The sequence below is a fragment of the Eimeria tenella genome, genomic scaffold (genome assembly GCF_000499545.2).
Source record: "Eimeria tenella Houghton genomic scaffold, Eth_scaff1752, whole genome shotgun sequence".
In the NCBI taxonomy this organism is placed as follows: domain Eukaryota; phylum Apicomplexa; class Conoidasida; order Eucoccidiorida; family Eimeriidae; genus Eimeria; species Eimeria tenella.
The window spans coordinates 4307-5458 of record NW_013541581.1 but is presented as its reverse complement, the minus strand read 5'-3'; the positions used below and the strand labels follow the sequence as shown (position 1 = coordinate 5458).

The window sequence follows — 1152 nt, the reverse complement described above, 5'->3', positions numbered from 1 at the left end:
CAGCTGCTGCAGCTGCTGCTGCTGCTGCTGCTGCTGCTGCAGGTAATGCCCTCCATGCTCCGTCTGGGGCATTTGTTTTTCTTTTCTTTCGTCAAACAGATTATTTACAAGTGGCTGTGAAGAAGCAATAAATAAATAAATAAATAAATTAATTAATTAATTAATTAATTAATCAACTAATTAATCAATTAATTAAACTAAATAAATAAATAAAGTGCTTCCATGGGGCACTGGCGTCAGAATGGATCTCGCGCTCTCCATGGAAGGCAGTCAAAACCTTAAACCCTAAACCCTAAACCCTAAACCCTAAACCCTAAACCCTAAACCGTTTGTTCTTACCTCTCTAGCTGCTGCTGCTTGTGCTCTTGGTTTGCTTTTGACAGTTCTGGTTTTTTGAGGTGTATGTACACCTGAGCGCTGCAGCAGTAAACCCGCTTTAGAGGACGAGGCGCCCCCATGAGCTCCCTCTGCACACAAACCCTAAACCCTAAACCCTAAACCCTAAACCCTAAGCCCTAAACCCTAAACCCTAAACCCTCGGGTCACTTCCGCAGCAAAGGGTGCCCGCCCTTGCAGCGTCTCCGACGCAGCAGTTCGCAGCAGACCAAACGCCGCAACCCCAAACCCTAAACCCTAAACCCTAAACCCTAAACCCTAAACCCTAAACTCTACCTGAACCAGAAACCCTAGGGTTTAGCAAATGGTCTCTTCTCGTTTGCACTGCCAATTCATAGCCTCGATCAAACCCGAATTTGTGGACTGGAAAGTACAACTTCTTCGTGCCGCTCTTCTTCGCCACCTGCGCGCCAAACACTAAACCCTAAACCCTAAACCCTGAAACCTAAACCCTAAAACCTAAACCCTAATCCCTAAACCATAAAACCTAAACCCTAAACCCTAAAGCCTAAACCCCATAAACGATCAGCTTTACACGCTAGCCCTTTAGCGAAAAGGCCTAATAAGAAACTCTAGACCCTAAGCAATGAAGCTAAAACCCTAAACCCTAAACCCTAAACCCTAAACCCTCACCCATCTCCTAAAGAATCTGTCAAAACAAACGCCCTCGACTTTGGGCTTTTGTTTTGCTGCTTTCAACAATTGGACGGTTGTGTAGTCTCCGTTTTGCAGCAGCTGCATTTGCTGCCTGTTGCT

General features: G+C 45.5%; 1 protein-coding gene across 1 annotated transcript in view; it reads right to left on the bottom strand.

The window, feature by feature from the left end:
* ETH_00033610 (uncharacterized protein) overlaps positions 1-1033 on the bottom strand; it is a gene marked incomplete at both ends in the record, with an annotated part of 2302 nt that extends 1269 nt beyond the window's left edge. Inside the window, 3 exons of the mRNA XM_013373802.1 lie at positions 2-114; positions 340-467; positions 1030-1033. Coding sequence (XP_013229256.1) covers positions 2-114; positions 340-467; positions 1030-1033 — 245 coding nt within the window. The remainder of the gene's footprint in view (position 1; positions 115-339; positions 468-1029) is intronic.
* Between the last annotated feature and the right edge of the window lie 119 nt (positions 1034-1152).